This window comes from Notamacropus eugenii, chromosome 5 (genome assembly GCF_028372415.1).
Source record: "Notamacropus eugenii isolate mMacEug1 chromosome 5, mMacEug1.pri_v2, whole genome shotgun sequence".
In the NCBI taxonomy this organism is placed as follows: domain Eukaryota; kingdom Metazoa; phylum Chordata; class Mammalia; order Diprotodontia; family Macropodidae; genus Notamacropus; species Notamacropus eugenii.
Genome location: NC_092876.1, coordinates 177,764,814 through 177,789,161, shown reverse-complemented (window position 1 = coordinate 177,789,161; position 24,348 = coordinate 177,764,814). Strand labels below are relative to the sequence as shown.

The 24,348-nt window shown below is 36.2% G+C and overlaps 1 protein-coding gene across 11 annotated transcripts in view; it reads left to right on the top strand.

Moving 5' to 3' along the window:
• The window catches only part of ARHGAP32 (Rho GTPase activating protein 32), a 419,500-nt gene that overhangs the window by 372,937 nt on the left and 22,215 nt on the right, over positions 1 to 24,348 (top strand). For all 11 annotated transcript variants that reach the window (XM_072611576.1, XM_072611573.1, XM_072611577.1 and 8 more), the window contains 4 exons: positions 6,223 to 6,372; positions 8,127 to 8,229; positions 22,823 to 22,967; positions 23,437 to 23,519. In XM_072611576.1, coding sequence (XP_072467677.1) covers positions 6,223 to 6,372; positions 8,127 to 8,229; positions 22,823 to 22,967; positions 23,437 to 23,519 — 481 coding nt within the window. The remainder of the gene's footprint in view (positions 1 to 6,222; positions 6,373 to 8,126; positions 8,230 to 22,822; positions 22,968 to 23,436; positions 23,520 to 24,348) is intronic.

Sequence of the window (24,348 nt, the reverse complement as noted above, 5' to 3'; positions counted from 1 at the left end):
CCCAATCATTGATGCTCTTTTTTAAAAACCATTACTACTCATTCCTGTTTTAAAAAAACCAAACCCACAAAATAAATATTCCCTTTTGACAAATAAGCATAATCAATTGACCAAAAAATAAATCAACATGTTGCCTTTCACTCTGCATCAAGTGTATCCCAGTCCCCCTTAAGTATCTGGAAAAAACTATTTCCTGGAAAGTGGACCTGGGATAGAGAAGAGCTGAAGAATAACATTCTTCAGTGTCTAAGATTAATTTCAATATAAGCCTTTTTAAAAGCACCCTGCTCTGTGTGAGATACCAAGAATGGTATACAAGGATGAAATCAGAGAGATCCTACTTTTGAGAAACTAAAATTTAATGAGAGTTGAGGAAAGGATCATCTCATATATAGGTATAGATACACAAACATTATGTATTCCAAGAAACACAAAATGTTAAGAATTCAGAGAATCATGGAAAGCAAAATGAAACAAACAGCATCAGAAATATAATATACAATATAACCACAACAGTGTGGACCAGAGGTGTAAAATAGGATGTGCATTTTCATATGTGGCCAATATGTTAATTTGTTTTGCTTAACTATATTTATTGTTATAAAGGAAATTCTGTTACCTTGGCATTTTTTTTTCAGATTAGGGTGGCTAATTCTTGACCTGATATATAGCATTTTGTTTTGTTCTTAATATATTTTATTCTTCTGCACTTGTAATTAACATGAACCTTTCCATCTGCAAAGAACAGAAAGAGGATGTTTATGAGACTGAATCTCTCTAATACATAGCACTAAAAAAACCCCACAAATAATACATGTCATTTGCATTTCTGTCTCTTGGAACTCTTTTTGTTGCTTTTTGTGTGGTTTTAATGCTTCATTGAGTCTCTTTTTTTCATCACTATTACTCCTCTTTAACACACACACACGTGTGTACACACACACACACACGCACGCACACACACCCTTCCCTTTTGACAAATAAGCATAGTCATCGGAAAAAATAAATTCACACATTTCCCTTCACTCTGTATCAGTTAATGTAAGTTTTTTCATGTTTCTCTGAATAAGATAGTATTCTACAAATTTATATTTCACAGAGCAGGAAAGAAAGCAAGCTTGAAACTGGTATAAGAAATTCAGTGTGAAGCTCTGGTATAAACTTAAAATATTGAGTTGATTTGTGGTTTATGTATAAAAATTGGTTTCCCTTAGTGCACTAAAGATTTTTTTATTATTTTAAGAAAAAATAGTAACTTCCCAAATATCAGAAAACCTTTAAGAAATAAAATGATGCATTTTATTCTATTTCTGAAAACAGCTTTTATGAACTTCTGAAAACATGAAATAAGGGACCCTGAAAGGAATTTCAAATAGAATATTGTATGCAAAACATGAGAATTTACTGCTCATAGCAACAAAATTATGCACTACATTTACATAGATTTGTGTTGTCCCTTAAAACAATCTTGATTGAATTTATTTGGACAGATTTTAATACCTTTACAGACATTATACTTTTCATTTAGTTCTGGTCTAGTTCATTCTGAGAACATGTAAAAAAAATGCTTCTCAAAGAACCTAAAGGTGTGTGTGCCCAGGTACCTGTATTCACACCAGTGTATTGTGAAAAATTAATTGCATTCCAGTCCTGCCTGGTCTCACATTACTCCCAACTGGGAAGATTTCCAGAAGCTATGACAGTTTTCAGTGCCAACATAGATATTTATATTTGTTCTAATGAAAATATCTATCTCAGAAACACTGGTAAACAGAATAGACAGTCATTAATGTTGGTGTATCAGTGAATAAGCATTTATTAAGTGCTTACTAGTGAATAAAGACTAAGTACTAGGGATTTAAACAAAAAAGCAAATCCAGTCTCTGACTGTAGGAGCTTACATACTAATAAGACAGGCAACATGACATATGCAGGTCAGTCAGTAAGCATTTACTAAGTGCCTCCTCTGTGCCAAGCACTGTGTTAAACACTAATGATACAAAGGCAAAAATAGTTCATGTCCCTATAAAGCTCACATTCTAATAGGGGAGAGAGCATGCAAATAATTGTACATGTAAGATATATGCAGGGTAAATTAGAGATAAACAACACAGGAAAAGTACAGACAAGATGCAGAAGCCAGTTTCAGTGGGCGTGAAAGCAATGTGACATAGTCCTAACCTGGCCATCTATCTATATGTGCTTCTCTCATTGTGACTTCTTATAGTGAATACTAGATTTAATTGACCTACAAGTAAAAAGCGTTTTGGGAGTTTTTGAGGGGGAGTCAGGGCAAGGGATAGTGGTGAAGGAATTGAAGGAGAATGCTGTCATGCTCTCAGTATTTGAGGAAAGACATAGATTGAAGGAAGAAAAGATGCTCTAGATAATGTGTCACAGAATTTCATAAATAAAAGCAAACTTCATCTAGTGTTCACCAGTAATTCTAAGAGACTCTCTAGCAGTAATTCTAGAGAACCTGCCTTGATTGTATGTACTACACCCATCTGTTTCAAAGTCCAATACAATTTTATTGGGTTTATATTTTTAGTTCATTGTTAGAAGCCAGTTATTGGTATTATAAAGATTTACCACAAAGATACTAAGTTAGTTACATGCTACATTTTAAAGTGTTTAACCTCTAGAAAAACTGGTTTTGTGTGCTTTGGTTTAGGTTTGAAAGAGCCAAGTTTCATGTCAGTTCCACCCTGTTCAGATAAGGGTGTGAGAGACTTTTTAGAATAATAATGCAATATTCTAGTATGAAAGTAAGACTACAGAATTTGGAGTTAGATTATATGATTTGCTTTCTGAAATTCTCTAGTATTTATAGTGAAACTATTTAGTTTTTGATATATTAGCTAATCACAATGCTCAGATTGACATAGAAAATAAGAATACCTTTACATGTAGGATAATGAAAATTAAATGCCTTTAAAATCATTGTCTGTGTATTACTTTCCCCTTACTCTTTACTACACCTTCAACAGTGATAAGCTTTCAATAAATACAGGATACTGCCCCAACTTGTTTGATGAATTCATTGACAAGCATTTATTGAGTACTTCTACGTAGCAGGCACTGTGCTGTGCTCTGGAGGTGCAAAGATAAAAGTCTAGAACTTGCAAAGTGTATTCTTTAATTTTTATAGTACATTAGTGACAATAGAAGTGGTTCAATATTCTTATGAAATCTTCCAGTGGTAAAAATGAAAAAAAAAATTCTAGTGGCTTTCTTCTGGGATTATCTCCAGTTTACTTTGTGTGTATCATATATCTATGTATATATACATGTGTTTGTATATTATACATATATTTATAAATTATTTACATGTTATCCCTACCTTTAGAATATGAGCTATTTGAGAGCAAACACTTTTGTTGCCTTTATCTGTATATTCAGTGTTTAGCACCATGCCTAGCATATAGTAAACATTTAATATATGCTTGTTGTCTTGACTTCAGAACCGCTTTTTACATGGAGACTTTAATTATTCACTCCAATACTAGCACTCATTCTCTGTTACTTTGTATTTATTTTGTATACATGTACATTTTGTTTCCCACAACAGAGTATAAGCTATTGTAGATGAAGGACTGTATCATTTTCATCTTTGTACCCTGAATACTTGTTATAGTGGGCATCTAGCTGGTGTAGTGGGTAGAGTGCCCACCCTGGAGTCATGGGGATCTGAGTTCAAATATGGCCTCATACGCTTACTGGCTGTATGACCACTGACAAATCACTTAACCCTCTTTGCCTCATTTCCTCATCTGTAAAATGTGCAAGGAGGAAGTGGCAAACCAGTCCACTATCTCTGCCAAGAAAACCCTGAAAATGGAGACATGGGCAGTTGAACACAAATGAAATGATTTAATTTATGACAGCACCTGACACACAGTAGGCATTAAGTACTTGTTTTGATATTAGAAGCCATGACTGTACTTTAAAAGATTGATTATTTACTTTCCTAACTTGATTGAGTGGTTACAGTGGTTGTAGTCCAAGTCAATAAACATTCATTATTCCCCTTCTCTGTGAAAAGCCCCTAGGTACTAGGGCAGATACAAAGATAGATAACACAAAGAATCCCCTCCTTGGTGAAACTTACTTATGTGCAAATAATACAGATATACAAACAACAAATAATAACAATACTAAAGAGATAATGAACAATTCAGAAGGCTTATATGAGTTCCGAGGAGGAAAACTTAGTTTCTGATTGAAGTGATTAGGAGGTAGCATTTGAACTGGGTGTCAGAGAGATGGGGGAGGTTCAAAAGGCAGCAAGAGGAAGTAGTAAACAGAACTGATGGAAGATCATAGATCTGGAGCTAGAAGAAACCTCAGAGACCATCTATTCCAACTCTCCTAGATGAGGAAACTAAGGTCCAGTGCTGGCCAAGTGCCTTACCCAAGATCATGCAAGTTAAAAGCTATCATCAGTGGAATTTGAACTCAAGTTCTCTGACTCAAGAGCCAGGGCTTTTTTCACTCTTCCATACTTCTGACATGATCAGATTCCATAAGGAATATTAATACAATACCATTGTGATGTATATTAATTGTAGATTCTATCCAATACAGGAAGAAAACATGTAAATAGCTATATGCACATAGAGGGTAAATTGGACATGATCTCAAAAGGAAGGCAATGGGTGCAGAGACTGTGAAACAGAAGAACCTACAAAATCTAACAATTAGAAGAAACCTCAGAGGCCATCTAATCCAGTCCATGCCTCACTAGCAATTGTTACCAGCTTTCCAAATCACTAGCATTTCTGTGTAGAGGTAATAAATAGAACACTGAATTTCTGGTCAGAGGAGCTGGATTCAAATCTCAGCACTGCTGCTTAATACCTGTATGACCTTGGACAAATCATTTTCTCTGCCTGGACTTTGATTTCCTCAATTGTAAAATATGCAGTTCAGCCAGATGATCTCTAGGGTCCCTTGCAACTTTAAATCTGACCCTAAGACTCCCTCTTCTATATTACTTTCCTGTGCCCCAGTCCTGCTTCACTAATTGTCTATTAGCTATTTCTAACTGGTTACTCCATAGGCATCTTAAATTCAACATGTCCCAAAACAGAAATTATTATATTTTTCCCCAAAACTTTCCCTTTTCCTAACTTCCCTGATTTTGTTCAGGATACCACCATCCTTCTAGTCACCAAGATTTCATAACCTTTAAGTAATTCTCAGTTCTTCCCTCATGTCCAGTCAGTTGCCAAGTCTTGTTGATGTTTTCTTCATATCTCTTATATCCATCTTCTTTCCATTCATGACCATTTGTCTAATTCATGTCCTTAACAGCTTTAACCTAGACAGTTATAATACCACTCTAAGTGGTCTCTGTGCTTCTAGTCATTCCTGCATTTAATATATGCTCTTTGAATGAATGAATACCTTCTACATTAATAATGTCATCCAGAGACTTGAAGGACTCCATACTTCTCAAGGTACCCCATGCCATTTGGGGATGGTCTACTTATTTGACATTCCTTCCTATACCAAAATAAATCTTCTCCTCTCAGTCTTCTACCCATTTCTCCTCATCCTGCCCAACAAGGGCCTCCACATGGCAGTACTAATACATGAGAACAGCTGTGATGGTCTGCCCATAACTTCCTCCTTATGCAAGTCTACTCTTGTGAATTAAACATCTCCAGGACTGTAATCCAGTTCTAATGGATATTGCAACTGATCAGGCAGGTGATGAGAACAAAATTTAACTAAGTAGAATTAACTGAACTTTTCAACTGAACTTATATGGAAGGTCATGGAGAAGGAAAGGAAAAGTAAAAGATAGCACTTAAGTTTTAACCATGAATTACTAGTTAATTTCATGATTCTACTAGAACAAATAAGGAATTAGGAAGATAAATCGAGTTTGGGAAAAGATAATTACCATGCTGAGGTTATATAATGATATATAAATTTTGTAAATTCTGCCAATAGGGATGAAAATGAGGAATCATACAATCTACTATAGCATATTTACTGTTTAATTAAAAGCAAGTTCCAGTCAATTATACATGATAACATTATGTTGTCATTTCTGAAGCAAGTCAAATTTTCCCCTTAAAGTCTACTGCAGATTCTTTACAGAAAAAAAAAAAATCAGCATCTGTGTGGATTCATAGAATTTGATGGTTGGCTTCTATAAAGTGCATCCTCCTATGTTATAATTAAGAATTTATTGTTATTGTTGTTTTGCAGTATCCAAAAAACACGGCAAGCTTATCACTTTCTTACGAACATTCATGAAGTCTCGTCCGACAAAACAGAAACTGAAGCAGCGCGGAATTCTGAAAGAAAGGGTGTTTGGATGTGACCTGGGGGAACACCTTCTGAATTCTGGTTTTGAAGGTAAATGCTGAGCTCAGAGACTTCTGATTTGACTGAATGACGTGTGTGTGTGTGTGTGTGTGTGTGTGTGTGTGTGTGTGTGTGTGTGTGTGTGTAAATGTAAATTAGCAGCAATATATGAGAAGATAGGGAATTGGCACTGATTTAGTTCAATTAAGCTGGTGTTTTTAAGGACCTTTTCTGTGTCCTCTACAGTGTTGTATACAGTGAGGTGTGTAAATCATGTACAATGACATGGCCCTAAGAAACTTCTCTCTCTAGGTAGATAAGATAGATTCACCAAGAATATTACAATACAAAATAATCTTGTGTTATTTATCTAACAGCTGTTATTGGTCCAGTAGCCTATCCTCAGGGAAGTATCCAATCCCTGTATTTCCTTAAGATTCTTTATAGCTTCCTTCTTCAAGAGGAGCAAGACTTCACAAGCATGACATTAATTGAAATTAAAATATTCCAGAACTCTTAATCACGCTGCAAAGGGTTGCAAAAAAGGTGTCTTTGATAGGCTTTTACCCCTTAGAAGTAATCTAGATTGTCAGAAGAGTGAATCCACCCAGTACATTTGCACAGCTGCAGAGTTCAACAAGCAGTAACAAGGGCCATAATTTTAGCTCCAGTTTTATACTTTAATTTCTGTTCTGTGTAAATTTAAATATGAATCAAAGACATTTACCTTACTTAAATGCTTCTAGTCCAGAGAAGTTAGACATTTATGTCTAACTGGAATAACAAGTTCAGTTATGCTTGTAATCAGGGAGATGTGGCAGCATACATTAGTGGAAAGAACTTTGGACTTGGAGTGAGAACGCTGGCATAACTGGAGTCACTAGCTGTGTGACCACAGCAAGTCACTTCACTTCTTTGAGGTTCAATTTTCTCATATCTGAAATGAAGGTAACAGACTTAGAATATCCACCTCATAGAATTGTTATGAGTTAACTGTGAAGTACCGTATAAAATGTGAGATGTTGTTTTTGTCACTGCTACACAGTCTGTGGAAGACCTAGGACTTTGTAGGCCTGACAGAGGCAGTAATCTCTTTATCTGAGAAACACCATGGAAACGAGTACTTGTGTGAAAGCAAAGAATTGCATCTTTTCATAAACTGCTTTAAGTTTTAACGTTTAGCAAAATTTCTGTTATTAATCTTATATTTTCACATATTAATGCACATTTTGAATAAAACTAAAATTAGTATGAATGGTTGAAGGTTTTGAAACCTTTGTTAACAATTTTTAATTACACCATATGCTAGTGTTTTGTTTCTTATTTCTTTCTGATAAGCATTTAACTGCATACTTTTTTTGCTATGTGCAAAATTCTGTGTAACAGCTGTATTTCTTTTTTTGCCTGAAGTACTTCACAATCAAAAGGCTCCCCCTTTATAACAGTTTGTTTTATCGCTATAACATAATATAAATGAGCCTACTGCAGAGAAACTTAGAGGAGGCCCCAGAGCCTGACTGAACAAACAATACTGACTATCTTAATAATGTAGGAACCCACTCCCTAACCATAAATGTTAGGAAATACAGTTTATCTTTCTTATCCTGGGATTCGTTATTCATTTGGCCTAATGGCAATGAGCATAACCACCAACTGAAATGCATCACAATAATCCAAATATTTCTTCTCTGCTGGTAGAAGCTCTGATTTGCATATGAGAACTGATAAACTCACTATCCATGGCACTTTGAGATCACGTTACCATTTGCTATTATTCTAAATTATTTTTAAAATAATGTCTTTAGTGCCCCAGGTTCTTCAGAGCTGTACTGCCTTCATTGAGAGATATGGTATTGTGGATGGAATATATCGTCTTTCTGGCGTTGCCTCCAATATCCAGAGATTACGGTAAAGTCCCTCCTCTTTTTCCTTTATTACTCCTAGAAAATTTGTTCAGAACTAATTGATTTCAAAATTATTTTTTGTATGTTGTTGAACTTGAGTGGGCAAAAGGGAATGTATTATGAAAGAGAGGAAAGGTTGGTATTTGTATTGTAGTATGTGTTCGATTTTCTGATTAGCATATACTTACCTGTAACTTCGAAAAGACAGACTCTCCTTGCTTCATTGCTTTCTGAAAATTCCAGATTCATCTTTCTTTAGCTTCTATCTCTAAAGCAGAGATTCTTAACCATTTTGGGGACATGGGACCCTTTGGCAGTCTAATGAAGCCTATGAACCCCATCTAACAAGAATTTTTAATGCATAAAATAAAATACTTGGGATTTCAAAAAATGTTAAAATTATCAAAACAGTTTGATAAGAATTATCAAAATGTGACAAAAAAATCAAGCAAGACTGAGATTGAAAACCCTAGTTTCTAGAGGATGCTGAACTCCTTGAGAAGCTTGGCTATACTAGGTATTCCTACTTTCACTCCTGTCACTTCTAAACCCTTTGCAATTTAGCTTTCAACCTCATTTAACTGAATCTGCTTTCCTCAGAGTTACCAGGAATCTGTTAATTACCAAATCTAATGACCTTTTCTCAATCCTCATCCATCTTGTCCTTATTTCAGCTCTGACATTATTGATCACCACTTTCTCTTAGATATTCTGCTCTAGGTTTTTGCCACACTGTTCTCTCTTGGTTATTTTTTTGCCTGTCTTACCACTCTTTTTCAGTCTCTTGCGAAATCTTCATCCATATCATGGCCACTAACCATGTACTTCCCAAGGTTCTGTTTTGAGCTCTTTCTTTTTGGATGTCTTGTACTGGATACTTGTATGCATCTCAAGTTGTCCAAGATATAGTTCATTACCTTTCCCCAGCCCCAACTCTTCCCTCTTCCCAGTTTTCTTATTGCCATCAGAAGTATCACCATCCCCTCAATTACCTAGAATCACAGCCTTTATGCCATCAACACCTAATTTGTACTTACCCCATTTGTCCATTCTGTTATCAGATCTCATCATTTCTGTCTTTACAGTATAGTCAATTAAGAAACATTTATTGGGGCAGCTAAGTGGTGGAGTGGATAGAAGAGCAGCCCTAGAAGTCAGGAGGAAGTGAGTTCACATCTGGCCTCAGACACTTACTAGCTGTGTGACCCTGGACAAGTTACTTAACCCCAATTGGCTCCCTCCCCAAAAAGGGGCATTTTTAAAGCATTTACTATGTGCCAGGCACCTATGCTAACTGCTGAGAATAGAGAAAGACAAAAAATGGTCCCTACCCTCAGGGATCTTGCAGTCTGATCCAGGAAGATGTGACAGATGAAAGGTGAAATGACTGAACAAAGCTTTGTTCTTCCAAGCGTTTTCATTTATTAAGCAATGCATGCCTATTGCCTACCAGACCAGACCCAGATCTCCTCAGCTTAGACCTGGACCCTGAATATAGGGAGAGACAGACTTTTATACAGTAAAACAATTAATCACATAAGACCAATTAATTTAAAAAAAAACAATGAAATATTAGGTAATCTGTTTTCTAATTGGAGGAAAGATTAGAGACTTTCCAAGTTGGAAGGGGGAGAGTAAACAGGTGTTCCCTGAGTTCAGAAAAAGATGTGTCCCACTCCTCCCAAGCATCTGTAAACAGTGAAAGAAACATGGAAAAAATAACTGATTAGGACCAGTTTTCAGAAGAAAACATGGATTGCTTCAGATATACAGTTGTGACAAAACTCCTTGTTTCAATCTTTGAATCTGGTTGGGTTTCTGGTCAGCATAACCTATATCCTTGGTTAAGGGTCTCTAAGCAGCTGGGAGAGGTGGACCAGTTTCTCAGCCATGCAGGGCTAGGTTCAGACAGTGCAGAGACAAGTCAAATAACCATGAACAAACAACATATATTCAGGATAAATTGGGGATAATTTACAGGGAAGATGCTATTATCAGAGAACACTGAGAAAGGCTTCTTGCAGAAAATGGGATGTGAGTGCAGGTCCTCATCACCTCGTGCCTTGATTCTTTCCATAGTCTTCTAATTGATCTCCCTGCCCCAAGACTTTTCCTCTCCAATCCATTCTTCACTTAGTTGTTGCAGGAATTTTCCTAAAACGCAGGTATGACCAGGTCATCCTCTCTATCAGCTCACAGATTAAATAGAAACTCCTGTGTTCCCTTTTTGATCCTTTCCTTACCTTCCCATTCTCCTTCCATTTTCTTCTCGTCCTCTATACACTGTACAATCAAACTATGCTTGGTTACTTACATTTCCTCACTCACAGTCCTTCCATTTGTAATGGCTTTCCCCCATGCCTGGAATGATCTTCTTCCTCACCAAGACCATTTAGTTTTTCAGGCTTCCTTTTAAAAGGCTTTTCTTATTCCCCACAGCTATAAGTACTTTTCTATCTTCTATTTATCTTGTACATACATCATTATTTATGTATTGTCTCCCTCATTAGATGGTTGGCACCTTTAAGTGAAGGACCATGTCTTTGCCTTTCTTTGTATCCCTAGCACTTCGCTCAGTGCCTTGTTGTTGGGCAGCAAGGTGGTGCAGCAGATAGAACCCTGGGCCTGGGATCAGGAAGACTCATCTTTCTGCGTTCAAATATGGCCTCAGATACATATTAGCTTCATGATCCTGGGCAAGTCACTTAATCCTGTTTGTCTCAGTTTCCTCATCTGTAAAATAAACTGGAGAAGGAGATGGCAAACCATTTCATTAACTTTACCAAGAACATCCCACATTGGATCACACAGAGTTGGACACAACTGAAAAGCAAGTGAACAAATGCAGTATCCTGGCCCTGAACTGAACCCTCCACATAGAGGTTTGGGCATCACCATTGAAGATGAAATTCTTGATTAGTTGGGAGCAGTGAGACAGCCAGTAGAAAAGGAGAACTCATCAAAAACATTGAGGATTTTATTTTCTCTTTATTTTTTGTTATAAACATGGGGAAAGAGGAAAGTTATATTATAAAATAAAGGTAATGTAAAAGTAGAAGATAACAATATTTTAAAAAATAAAACAGCAAAGAAATCCCATTCCTTCCCTGTTCTCTGAGCAATAACGAACAAACTTTTAAGCCCCTTAAAGAAAGCAGAGCTGAGCTCCTCCTCTACAACCTCTTTTATCCCAAAGGAAGTTGAACAACTGAGCAGTTAGTATGTGCTTATCTCCTCCCCTGCTCCTGACACAGCTATTTAGAAATGAATTTGCGAAGCTACTAAATTATAAGCAATCCTGGAAAACTGAACAGGTGGGATGCATGTGTGATGACTTGATGGCAGAGGCTGTGTCACCAAATCAAGCAGTTATCTCTGTAATCTTCTTTAACAAGCCCAAATATTACAAGACGAACTCTTGTTAAATGAGAGATACAGAAGAGTCATTCTTCCATACTTACTACACCTACTAACACTAACATTACTTCTTCACTCCTCACTTTTTTAAACAAGAAATACGATAAAACTTTTATTTAAAAATTTTAAGACCATTCTTAGCTGAGGATGTTCTAAAAGCAGGTGAAAGGCTTAATTTGGCCTGCTCTAGGTGACTCCTGGACTATAGGATTAACCAGCATTTGTTTGCCATTAAATGTCAGGATCCCATTTTTTACACAGCAAATTTAACCTTAATTGATAAACTGTTGGCTTCCGAGAACTACCCACATTATCAAATAACTGATTTTATGTAACAGGTGGTTTTGCAAAGCATTTTACATATTGATTCTTACATCTTGATTCTCACTAAACTTTTGAGGGGTAAGTATTATTGTCTCCATTTTGAAACAACTTTTTTAATGTTCTTTTTAAAAATTGAGTTTCAAATTCTTTCCCTCCCTCCCACTGCTCCCCTACCCACTGAGAACAAAACCAAAATTTTATCAATTATACATGTGAAATTATGCAAAACATATTTCCATTTTAATCATATTGCAAAAAAAAAATAAAGCAAGAAAATTATACTTTGGTTTACACTCAGGTTTTATCTGTTCTTTCCCTGGAGATAGATAGCATTTTTTCAAAATGAATCCTTTGGAATTGTCTTGGAACCTTGCATTAATCAGAGTAGTTAAATCTTTCACAGTTGATCATCATTACATTATTTCTATTACTGCACACAATGATGTCTCAGTTCTCGTTTTACATGTTCATGTTTTTTTTTTCTGAAACCACCCTGTACATCATTTCTTACAGCACCACAGTACGCCATAACAGTCATAAAACTTAAGTTGTTCAGCCATTCCCCAACTGGTAAGCATCTCCCCAATTTGCAATTCTTTGCCACCACAAAAAGATTTACTCTTAAGTATTTTTGTACAAATAGTTCCTTTTCTCTTTTCTTTGATTACTTTGAACGTGGTCTACACAGTTTTATAGCCCTTTGAATGTAGTTCCAATGTTTTTTTCAAAAATTGTTGGACCGCTTCCCCAGTTCACAACAGTTTATTAATGTAGTTATTTTTCCTTCATCTCCTCTGGCATTTGTCATTTTTTTATAAGTAGGAGGTGGTACCTCAGAGTTGTTTTAATTTGCATTTCTCTAATCAATATTTTAGAGCATTTTCTTCATATTATTTTTGATAGCTTTAATTTCTTCTTTTGAAAACTGCCCATTCATATCCTTTGACCATTTATCAATTGGAAATGGTTCTTGTATAATTTTACTCAGCTTTCTATGTATTTGAGAAATGAGACTTTTATTAGAGTAACTTGCTGTAATAATTTTTTATATTCATTACCTATGGTAACTTTTAGCAAAATGAAGTTTCTCTGATTATATTTTTAAATTACACCCATTTTTGCTTTTGCTTTGTCTGAGACCATGATTACTACTCCTGTCTTTTTAACTTCGGCCAAAGCACTATAGATTCTGCTCCAGTCTTTTATTTTAACTCTCCATGTGTCTTTCTGTTCCAAGAATGTCTCTTGTAAACAATCTCTTGTTGGATTCTGGTTTCTAATCCATTCTAATCTGTTTCCATTTTGTTGGTGAGCTCAGGCCATTCACTTCACAGTTATGATTACTCTCTATTTACCTTCTGTTTTCTTGTTTGTCTTTCTTTCTCACTTTTAATTCTGTCTCTCCTCAAAAATCTGTTTTGCCTCTTGACTACCGTCTCCCTTAATCAACCTTCCATTTTATCATCTCTTCTACCCCCATATCTCTTATCCCCTTCACCTTCTATTTCCCAACTGGATAAAATTTTTATACCCAACTGAGAGAGAGAGAGAGAGTGTATTCTTTTCTCTTTGAACCAATTCCAGTGAGAAAGAGGTTCAAGCATTGTTCACCACCACCCCACTTCCTCCTCTACTATAAAAGCTCTTCCTTGCATGTTTCTTTTATGTGAGATAATTTTCTCTATTCTACCTCAAACTTCCTTCTCCCAGTACATCCCTCTTCCTCAGCCCTTCATTTTTTTTTGAGATCATCCCAGCGTAATCAACACACACTCACACCCTGTGCCTCTGTAGACTCCTTCTGACTGCCCTAATAATGATAAAATTCTTAGTAATTACATTTATCTTCCCACTTGTAAATGTAAACAGTTTAACTCCATTGTCTCTTATGATTATTCTGTCATACTTACCTTTTTATGCTTCTCTTGAGTCTTGTGTTTGAATGTCAGATTTTCTATTTAGCTCAGGTCTTTTTAAAAAAAAAAAAATCAGAATTGCTTTAATGTCTTCTGTTTCATTAAATGTCCATTTTTTCCTTCTGAAAGATTATATTCAGATTTGCTGAGTAAATTATTCTTGGTTGTAATCCTAACCCTCTTGTCCTTTAACATAGAAACTGTTAAATCTTGTGTTATCTTAACTTTGGCTATGTGATATTTGAATTGTTTCTTTCTGGCTGCTTGCAATATTTTCTCCTTGATCTGGGAGCTCTGTAATTTGGCTATAATAGTCCTGAGAGTTTTCATTTTCAGATCTCTTTCAGGAGCTGATTGGTGGATTCTTTCTATTTTATCTTATGGATCTAAAATGTTGGGGCAGTTTTTCTTTGTAATTTCTTTTTTTTTAATTTAAAAAAAAATTTCAGATAAATATGAAAACATATATAATAAGAAAAGAAAAAATATTATACACTTAAATATTGAACTTAAAAATTGAATAAGAAAAGAAAAAAGCATCATGTGCACAACAGAGCATATGAGAGGATTCAGAATATATAACAATAACTTATTTTAAGAAAGCCTATATATTGAAAACTAGCCATCTTTTCTTTGCTTCCTTGTAGGTTTTCTTTAGTTCTCTGCTGTACACTTTTTACTTTGTTCTTTTTCCCCTTTCCTCCCCTGCTACCTGCCACCCCATGACTACAATAGAGTATGGCTATATTTATATATAGGTGTTGCTATGTACATACATGTATACATATATACACAGATGTACATATACTATATATATAAACATATACTTTCCCTAAGAGAGTCTACTCCTAATTTTTTATGTTTGTGCATATCTCTTTTTTTCTATTTTTCCTAACTCTTCTACTTTACTTCTACCAGCTATTTTACCCTCCTATTACTTAATCTACCCCTGCTCCTGCAATCCCTCCCTTATCCTCCCATTCCCCTAAGTCTTAACACCCTTTTGTACACTTCTTTGACCTATTATGTCCCCATCCCCTCTAAAGCTTCCTCCCTTATCCTTCTATTCCCCTAAATCTAAATACCTTTTTATATCTTCCTTTTTAACCTATTCCCTCATCCTCCCCTCTAAAGATTTCTCCTTTATCCTCTCACCTCTATCCCCTTAGAGTTGTATTTCTTTTTAAATCTAGAAGACTTTTATACTCTTCTAGATGTATATATATTTTCTCCTCTTAAACCTATTCCCAATGAAAGTAGGTTTTCAGACCTAACAGATCCTCTCCTCCATCTAATTCCTCTGTATTGGTTCTTCCTCTTGTACCTCATCTGTATAATATAAATACTCTCTTAGCTATTCTTGAATGGTTTTACTTTTTAAAGTCACATCATACTCAGGTCTATCCCAGTCTTTCTTATAGGATACCTAATTACTTAAACATAGGTGTAACATATCTTAGACGTAGGTTTAACATTTTCATTACATACATAAGAGATAAATATTCTACCCTTATTTGGTTCCTTATAATTGGTCTTGGTACCAACATATGTACCTTGTATTTCTCTTGGCTCTTGTATGTCACATCTTTTATTGAATTAAGGGTTAGTTTGTTTGTTTGTTTTTGACAGAGTCTTAAAAGTCTAACAGTTGATCAAATGTCCATTTTGTTTTCGTTCAGAATTATGCTTCGCTTTACTGGATATGATAGTTTTTTGGCTCAGATCTTTTTCTCTTTGATATATAGTATTGTAAGACCTGCAACCTTTTAATGTCTCCAGTGCTAGGTCTTGTGTGAGTCTAATTGTGGATTTTTTCTATTTCTGTTTTCCCCTGTTGTTCAAATGCTTCAAGATGATTTTCTTTAATTATTTCTTGTATTATTGTATCAAGACTTTTTTTATCAGAACCTTCAGGTAGTCCATTTATTCTTATGTTTTCTTGATCTGTTTGTTCTCTAGATCTGTTGCTTTTCTCATGAGATGTTTCCCATTCTCTTCTCTTTTTTTGTTCTTTATATATATTTTTAAAAATGTCTTCATCTCTTTTAACTTCACCGGCTTCTCCTTGCCCAGTTCACATTTTCAAGAAGTCATTGTCTTCCTTAAGATTCTGAATTTTATTTTCTAATTGGTTGACTTTCCTGTTATAATCTTATTTTTCTTTTTAATTTTTCCTCAATCTATCTCATTTGATTTTTAAAATCATTTTTTTAATTCTTCAATAAATTCTTTTTGGGTAGGTAACCATTAGCCATTACTCTGGTGTAGAAGAGGGTTTATTTGCTTCAATATCCTCCTCTGAAGATGAACCCTGGTCTTCTCTATTCACATAGAAGCTCTCTATGGTTGGATTCTTTCTTCTTTGCCTGTGCATTTTTTGGGGGGAGGGGATAATAATTTAGTTTTTATAATTATCTCTACTTTTGGGTATGGGGGATGGTGCCTTTGGCTTCTGATCTTCTCTAGTGCTCCTTTGATCTTGAACTGAAATCAAGGTTTCCAGCCTTCTGTAAATGCTCACAGTCAGCAGAGTCCCTGCCCCACTGATTCTGCACTCACCAGGCGCGTCCTGGTTCCTTCTTGCCCCCACCACTCCTTGTAGAACAGTTGGGTCTGGCATTCCTTGTCAGCAGAGGTTCCCTATATCTTCCCAAGGTCAGAAACCCAATTCCCCTCACTGTTCTGGGGGCCTGGGGTGGAGGGGGTAAAAGTTCCTGTGTCAGGCCGAGGCACCCTCCCAGCGCAGCTTACCCCAAAGCTTGCTGCTTGTTTTTTAAGCAGCTTGCCTCTTGATGTTAAAGATGACCTTATCCTGGAAGTATTTACTCTTCAAAGGGAGGAAATCTAGTCCTGGGATTTTTTTTTCATGTCTTCTCTGATTATCCCAGGAGTACCCCTGTGCTTCCCCTTCTGTTATTTGTTTTCATGGCTCTATGTTCACCCAGAGGCGATATTTTATCTCTGTTGTGGAGGAAAATCTTGAGAGCTTGAAATTTTCCATCCTACTCTGCCATCTGCCCTTTAATTTCTTAAAATATATTATCTAGCCTTTTTAAAAATCATGTTTTCAAGTAGTTCAATAATTCTTAAATTATCTTTTCCAGGTCAGTTGTTCTTCTGATGAGATATTTCACATTTTCTTCAATTTTTTCATTCTTTTGACTTTGTTTTATTGTTTCTTTATGTTTCGTGGAGTCATCAACTTCCACTTGTCTAATTGTGATTTTTTTAAGGAATTATTTTATTCAGTGAATATTTGTATCTCCTTTTCCATTTGTCCTATTCTGCTTTTTAAAGAGTTCTTTTCTTTTGTGAATTTTTGTGCCTCTTTTACCATTAGACCAATGCTGTTTTTTTCAGTATTTTTGTATCTCTTTTACCAAGCTGTTAATTTTCTTTTCCTCATTTTCTTGTATCCTCATTCCTTTTGCCAGTTTTTCTCCACCATTTTTGTGTCTTAATCTAACTCAGAGATTCATGTTTGGCTTGGATTCAATTAATATTTTTCTTTGAGGCTTTGCTTGTTTCTGCTTTCACATTTTTGTCCTCTTCTGAGTTTATTTCTTACTTTCCTGCCACCATAGTAGTTTTGTATGGTCTGATTCTTTTTGTCATTGTTGTTTGTCATTATTCTAGCCTGTTTCTTGTTTTTGTTATATTTAAGTTAAGTTCTGCTTACTTGGGACTGCAGAGGCAGTGTTCCAAGCTTCAGTCTTTTTCTTGCTAGTATTTTCAGAGCTAATTGTGAGGATCTTCAAGTTGTTAGTGCTTCTAATGTGGTATGATCTGGAGAGAGGTGTGGTCACTGCTCTCCTGATCTATACTCTGGTCTCTACCCAGGAAGGGTTCCTACTCCCTAGCAGCACTAAGCACTAGTGCTCCGCTTTTCCTTGAGATTGTGACCAGGGTCTCTGTTCCCTTGGGACCAGCCACTAACACTCTTTTCCACCCTGGAACTGGTGCCCAGAACTGCTTATGGACAGTAGAGTTGCTAATGAGCTCCAGCTACATCCAGTGCCAGCAGAGGGTCCCTTTTAATTCATTTCTGGCCAATTGTCTGACCCCTTCACTGTCTCTGGGCTGAGAACTCCTGAAGTTTCTGCTGTTGTTCCTATACCAGCTACTTCAAGGCCCACATTGCACTCTGGTGATGGCAAGGCTGCACTCTGGGTAGGTCCCCACCCTGGTGTCACAGATGTCTTCTGCTAACCTCCTGAATTGTCTTAAGCTGGGAAAATCTCTCATTCTGACCTTTTGTTTAACTATACCACTCCAAAATTTGATTCAAGCAGTTATTTTAAAGTTGTTTGGAGAGGAGTGTTGGGAATTGTTCTCTGCTATCCTCTCCATCTTTAAATATCAAGAAACTGCCTACTCACTGTCTTCTTAGCCTCTTAAATTTTAACTTCAAAGTAAAGAGAATGGTACAGTATGAGCATTCACATAGTACCTCCTGTGTGCCATATCCTAAGCCAAATTTTACAAATATTTCACTTCATCCTCACAACAACTCTGTGATGTAAGTGCTGTTATTATCCCTGTTTTTCAGATGAGGAAATTGTGGCAAGCAGAGATTAAGTGCCCAGGGTCACACAACCAATCATGAGGCCAGATTTGAACTCAGGGCTAACTAATTCCAGAAGCAGTGCTCTATCGACTGTGCTACTTGCAATCTCTCAGTTGAGGTGAATAAGATTGGAGTATTTCCCAAAGTTGGTTAATTACAAAGGTCGTCTAAGATACAATGTGTTCAGTCAAGTCCTTTGGTGTCATTTGGACCTAGATGGACATTTCTCTATGAAGTTTTTATTGGGAAAAGAGAGGGAGGCTTCTGCTGGTTATGAGTATGAAGGCAAAGTAAAAGAAGAAATAACTAACAATTAGAGGATTCTATTGAATATACTGTGGCACCCTGGGCAAGGCATTTAATTTTCTGCATTAGTTTCCTCAGTTGTAAAACAGGAATAATTACAACCACACTTACCTCCTGGGGCTGTTGTGAGTATTGAATAAGTTAATACTGGCAGGGGACTTGATAAGGATATATTCCCTTTCCTCTCCCCTTGATTCCTAGGTGCTCTGGAAGAGTGCCAAGGAATTGCTTTGTTATGTTCTCTCTGGGTCAGGATCAAAAGCCTCTTGGAGGTACTTAGGGCCTTCTCCCATGGAATTCTTCGTATGAATGCTAATGCTGACCGTATTGGGGAAAGAGGAATAAACTAAAACACAAAAATCCTAATGAGTGGATAAAGCCTTAATTATCAATAGAGCCTTATACAGCTGTGTGTATGCCTGTATCTTTTTTCTAGCAAGTCTATTCATTAATTTATGTTACTAAAGAGAAGATGACACTCAAAGTCAAAAAACTGTAAGAAGTAAACTTAGCATAAGAATGCATCTTAGAAACTGCAAAGCAGATACTGTGAAGTAAATCACAGTAGTTACAGTTTAACAGTCCCACAGCATCTCCACTTGATGTACCATTGACATTTTAGCCTCAGCATATCCAAAATATAATTGGTTGCTTTTCCATAAAAGCTTTATTTCTTCAAACTTCCTTTAATGGAAGCTGGATCTGTCTATCAGATCCATAACCTCAGAGTCATTCTAGACTCTTTTCTCTCATTTCCTATCTTTATCAGGGGGATTTATTCTGTGAAGTTTGGATTCAGTCAAAGGGCTGCACTTGAGAATCTAGAAGGCCACATGTGGCCTCGAAGCTGAAGGCTCTTCCACCCCTGATTTAGACAATTGATAAATACGATTGATTCTTTCTTTTGACGATCTCTTTACTCATATAATCGAGCTCTTGTTTAAATTCTCATCACCTCTCACCTGTACTCATTCAAGGCACTGATCTGACCATGCCCCTTTCCTGCTAAAAATCTTTCAGTGGCTCCTTATTGGTTCTGAGGTAACACTCAGCATCATTCTTTTTTTAAAAATTGAATTATTTTATTTGTTTTCAGTGATCAACAATCACTTCCGTATATCTTAAATTTTTTTCTACTCCCTCTCCATCATTCCCCCTTCCCTCCCTACTCCCTCCCTGAGATGGCATACAATCTTATATAGGTTCTATATGTACATTCCTATTAAATGAATGTTGCATAGAAGAATTAAAATGAATGGGAGAAACCATAAAACAAAACAAAACATAATGCAAAAGAAAATGGTCTGTTTCTATCTGAGGTCCAGTTCCATAGTTCTTTCTCTGGATGTGGAAGGCATTTTGTCTCAAGAGTCTATTGGAAATTTTTTAAGTCGTTTCAATGAAATACTAAGTCTATCAGAAAGATTTCTCATACACTGTGGTTGTTGCTATGTATAGAGTTCTCCTGGTTCTGCTCCTTTCACTCAGCATCAGTTCATATAAGTCTCTCCAGGCTTCTCTGGTCTTCCTGTTCATCATTTCTCATAGCACATTAGTATTCCATTACATTCATATACCACAATTTGTTCTGCCACTCCCCAAATGATGGGCATCCCCACCTTGATTTCTAGTTTTTGGCCGCCACAAAGAGAGCTGCAATAAATATTTTTGTACAAGTGGGACCCTTTCCCATTTCTATGATCTCTTTGGGATAGAGTCCCAAAAACAATATTGCTGGGTCAAAGGGTATGCACATTTTTGTAGCCCTTTGTGCATAGTTCCAAGTTGCTCTCCAGAATGCTTGGATCACCACTCAGTATCATTCTCGGAAATCACAAGATGCGGCTCCAGTCTACCTTCCTAGCCTTGTTTCTCATTATCCCCTCAGCAGCCTCTCCCACCTCCTGTTTACACAAGCATTCTCCCTCCCACACACACCTATACCCCTTGCCTGGAAGGCACTTGTTTTTTCAGTTGGTATTCTTTGAATCCTTATCTTCCTCCTAGGACCTAGGCTCTGCTCCAGGGCTTTGTCCTCCCAGAAGCCCTCTGTAAACCTTTCCATTGCCTTTGCTTTCCTCTCTTCTCAGATCACTTCATACTTATTTACTTGTTTACATGGTTTATCCATCTAGGAACATTTGTTCTTAAATACATGAATTTCAGGAGGTTTGCAAACTTGGATGGGGGAAAAAATTACGTCTTCATCTCCACTAACCTCTAATTGAAATTTAGCATCTTCTCTAATGAGGTAAAAATGTTAATTCTGTTTCACCAGACTGCCTCAAATATCTTCCATGGCATTAAAAGAAAAAAAAAAGTTAACCACAATTGTAGAAGAAAATAAAATTACTTGATGCCATGGACTGTTTAATTTTTCCTCAAGATCTAGTCCAGTGCCTTACATGTTTTAGTGGCTCAGTAAATGTCTATTGCATTTAATTATATTCTTTCTCCAAACCAGATTACAGTCATCTCCAAAAGTAGTTTATAAAGCTACATCTGAGATTAAATGTGATCTGCTATAGGTTATACCTGAAATGTTAAAGATCATGTTTCCTAAATTCATTTGACCTTGGAATATTTTAGGATTTGATTTATATTGATGATGCTTATAAGAGCTAGTCTAGTGAACCTGAGGGTAAAGAACAGCCCCAAGACAAAGAGGAAGGACGAGCAAATTTTGGAACAAAATAGAGAAAAGTAGACCTAATTTGGCTGTTTCAGTAATGAGAAGCAACTCTATGTAAGTATAAGAAAATGTTACAAATACAGAATTTTTTTCACAGAACCAGTTTATAATGCTTAGAACACTGGGGTTTTGCAAAACATGATTCCCTGGGCAAAACTGCTATATAAATTTTATAAATTTATATAAATTGCTTCTTTTCTAGGCTTCCTGTTAGTAAGTGAAGAAGACAGTAGGTTAGGCATCATGCTATTTTACCCAGCATTCCATTGCATTACTCTGGATATTAACATCTGAAATATTTCTTTCTACAAATCCAATAAATGATGAGTTGAAAACAGAATGTGAAAATCAAATAAACTTTTAACACTGAGGAATTGAACATTGTGCTGTATAAATTATTTAGAATGAGTAAACTGAATACTGCAGGCTGAAAGAAATCTCCCTTTGAGGTATTTATTCTCAGAAACAAAGAGATTGGATTTGAGTCTGTATATTTTATTATTCTTTTTTTCTGGCTTTATATCTATAGATGGACATTTCCTTTGTCCTTCAGTGAGATTATTTATTTACAGAGTTCATCTTTATAAGTCATCCAGAGCAACAACTCTTTACTTGTGGCTATATACCATATTTGAGAGCACTCACCTTGTGTTAAAGATCTAATATTTTTTGCAAAACAAGTTATTTAGATGCTGAGTGACTCAAAGAATCAGGGAATCTACAAACAAATCCCCATAGAATTTAGTCCTAGATCTCACGTCTGTGAATCTATGCTGGCCAATTTGAACCAGCTATTTTGATGTACATATTCAAGTGATGATTAAGTTTGGCCTGACTTGGCATTTTGAAAACAACTTGTATTTCATGAACATTTTCTGTCTGTGAAAAGCAGGGCCTCTGTAAGGAATCACTTCATGTGGTTTCTGGCTTCCTTCTCTCACCAGCAGAAACTTACTGAGTTCCACAGTTTGCATCCAAGGAATTTCTATACACAGTAGTTTTGATCTGGACCAGCTGCCCTCCACCCTAATTTTTAGCATTTCCAAAAAGCTTTGACTGTTCAGCCTTCAGGATTTAAGGATCTTATTGTCAGTTTGATTCCAGAATGGTCACTGTGTCCTAGCACCTGTGACTTTAGGCCATGTTGATGGTGGTCATACAGTTAACCCTATAGAGGGCTGGGGAGAAGGGGCTCAGGGAAGCTGTGCCCTTTCAGAATATACAAATTTAGATCTAATCAGCCACTTATTGTTAGTCACACTCCAGGGAGAAAGTAAATTCTCATGACTCTTCCTTTTAGGATTTTTCTTTCTTCTGATCATGTCTTCTTTTGCTGACAGAATTTGATTTTGTTGTTTTCACATATTTTCTTTAGACATGAATTTGACTCTGAACATATTCCCGACCTGACAAAAGAACCTTATGTTCAAGATATACATTCAGTTGGTTCCCTTTGTAAGCTGTATTTTCGAGAACTCCCAAACCCTCTGCTCACTTACCAACTATATGAAAAATTCTCGGTAAGTACTTGCTGATTTGGAAGCAAGTTTGTTTAACTGGGAACTTTATTGTGGGTTTTTTAAAAGACAGAAAGACAAGCAAATTGGTTTGGCCAAATGCAAGTAATGGTTTCAGAGCCAAACTTGAGGCTTAGCTGAAAGTTTTCTTTATTTTTCCTCAGTCATTGCCAATCACAGTCCTTGCTGTTTCAGCAGGTTTCTCTCCACCACCACCCCTTTTAGTCCCTTTCTTTGGATTTCTAATTTAAACTCCCACAGAATTTTTTCATCCAGCTTTTATGATTGTATTTTTATCAGTTTTAGTGTTCCTAAACATATAAATCTTTTTTTGTTAATTTGTTCTGTTTCCAGTTTAGCATATGGGGATAAAGAACCCCAGTTTGAAAATGGAACTAGGTCTGAAGCGCTTCAATTAATAATTCCTTTCCAGCAAAACTCGTCAGTTTATTTTCCTTTCTTTGTCTTACAGGATGCAGTTTCTGCAGCAACAGATGAAGAACGACTCATAAAAATTCATGATGTCATCCAACAACTCCCCCCTCCACATTACAGGTGTTGCTTTATGTTTAAAATTACTAGGCAATCGGTGTTTGCTATCTAAAGTTAGGTTATCTCCTTGGATAACTCACTTTTTAAAATTTCTCCAAACTTAATTTTTTTCTGTTATTTGATTAAATAAGTTTTTATGGTTATTATGACAGTTCTTTGGAAAAGTCTCCCTTCTGATTTTATGTCAGTTAACTTTACCATCAGCATGTCCATTTAGTCTTGAGTTTTCTAAACTTTAATAGGGAAAATTAACATTTATGAATAATCACAAATATTGGTCATTTTATATAAAATATATATGGTGATTATTAAATTTACTTCCTTGGATATAAATTGACTTACTATCCATTCACTCCAGCAACTGTTCGAGACTTTCTCTTCTGTCTTCAAACCTCCCATGCCACTCCTTCCTGTATTCTCAGATGAGAAGCTCTCCTTTTCAGCAAAAAGCTGAAGTCATTCACCAAGAGCTGCTACTTCTGTTTTCCTTATCTCACATCCTTCTGATATCATCCTCTACTCTCTCCTTCCAACTATTGCCTCTTAAAAGCTCTGGTTTCCTGCATAAACCCATATCAAAACTCACCTTTTACAGGAGGCTTTTTCTCTTCTGAAGCAATGCCATAGGCACAAAGATTTAAACCTGGAAGGGACTTTGTGAACCATCAAGTTTGTCTCTTCATTTTAGAGATGAGAGAAATTGAAGCAAAAAGTGTTTGTCACTTTTTAATGTCATTTATTTAATAAGTGGCAGTGTTTAGCCTGATTCCTCCCCAGTCAGTTTTCTGTATTCTCTGCCACAAGAAACAGACCTCATAGGGAAAAGTGGCTG